The 334-nt window shown below is 38.3% G+C and overlaps 1 protein-coding gene across 1 annotated transcript in view; it reads right to left on the bottom strand.

Moving 5' to 3' along the window:
* The window catches only part of LOC119591885 (AP-2 complex subunit alpha-like), a gene marked incomplete in the record, with an annotated part of 45360 nt that overhangs the window by 7942 nt on the left and 37084 nt on the right, over positions 1-334 (bottom strand). The window contains 1 exon segment of the mRNA XM_037940628.1: positions 121-259. Within this exon segment, the coding sequence (XP_037796556.1) occupies positions 121-259 (139 nt within the window).

The following is a 334-nucleotide window of genomic DNA, read 5'->3' as shown; positions in this document are numbered from 1 at the left end:
GAGAAGTGTAACTTGTATTGTCTAAACCATTTCTAGTCATCACCAATTTCACTAAGGCTAATATATAACCCAATACTTGAATTTAAAATAAAAACAAAAGAAAGGAGGAGAGGAACTTACCAGTGAAGTCTTCCACACATTCACAATTAACAAGTTGTTGGACCTGAGCTCCTGCATCAATGGTTGGTTCTACTGGCTTGACCTGCACTGTCACCTTGCCTTGCTGTGCCAAACCCACTGACACACTTGGACAAAAGGCCTGATAACAAGATGTGGCAAATTAGGTAAATAACAACAATCACTTGTAAAACATGATACAAAAGTTGAGTGTTCT

The sequence above is a fragment of the Penaeus monodon genome, chromosome 29, assembly GCF_015228065.2.
Source record: "Penaeus monodon isolate SGIC_2016 chromosome 29, NSTDA_Pmon_1, whole genome shotgun sequence".
In the NCBI taxonomy this organism is placed as follows: domain Eukaryota; kingdom Metazoa; phylum Arthropoda; class Malacostraca; order Decapoda; family Penaeidae; genus Penaeus; species Penaeus monodon.
The sequence above is the reverse complement of the archived record's forward strand: the minus strand, read 5'-3'. Positions and strand labels throughout refer to the sequence as shown.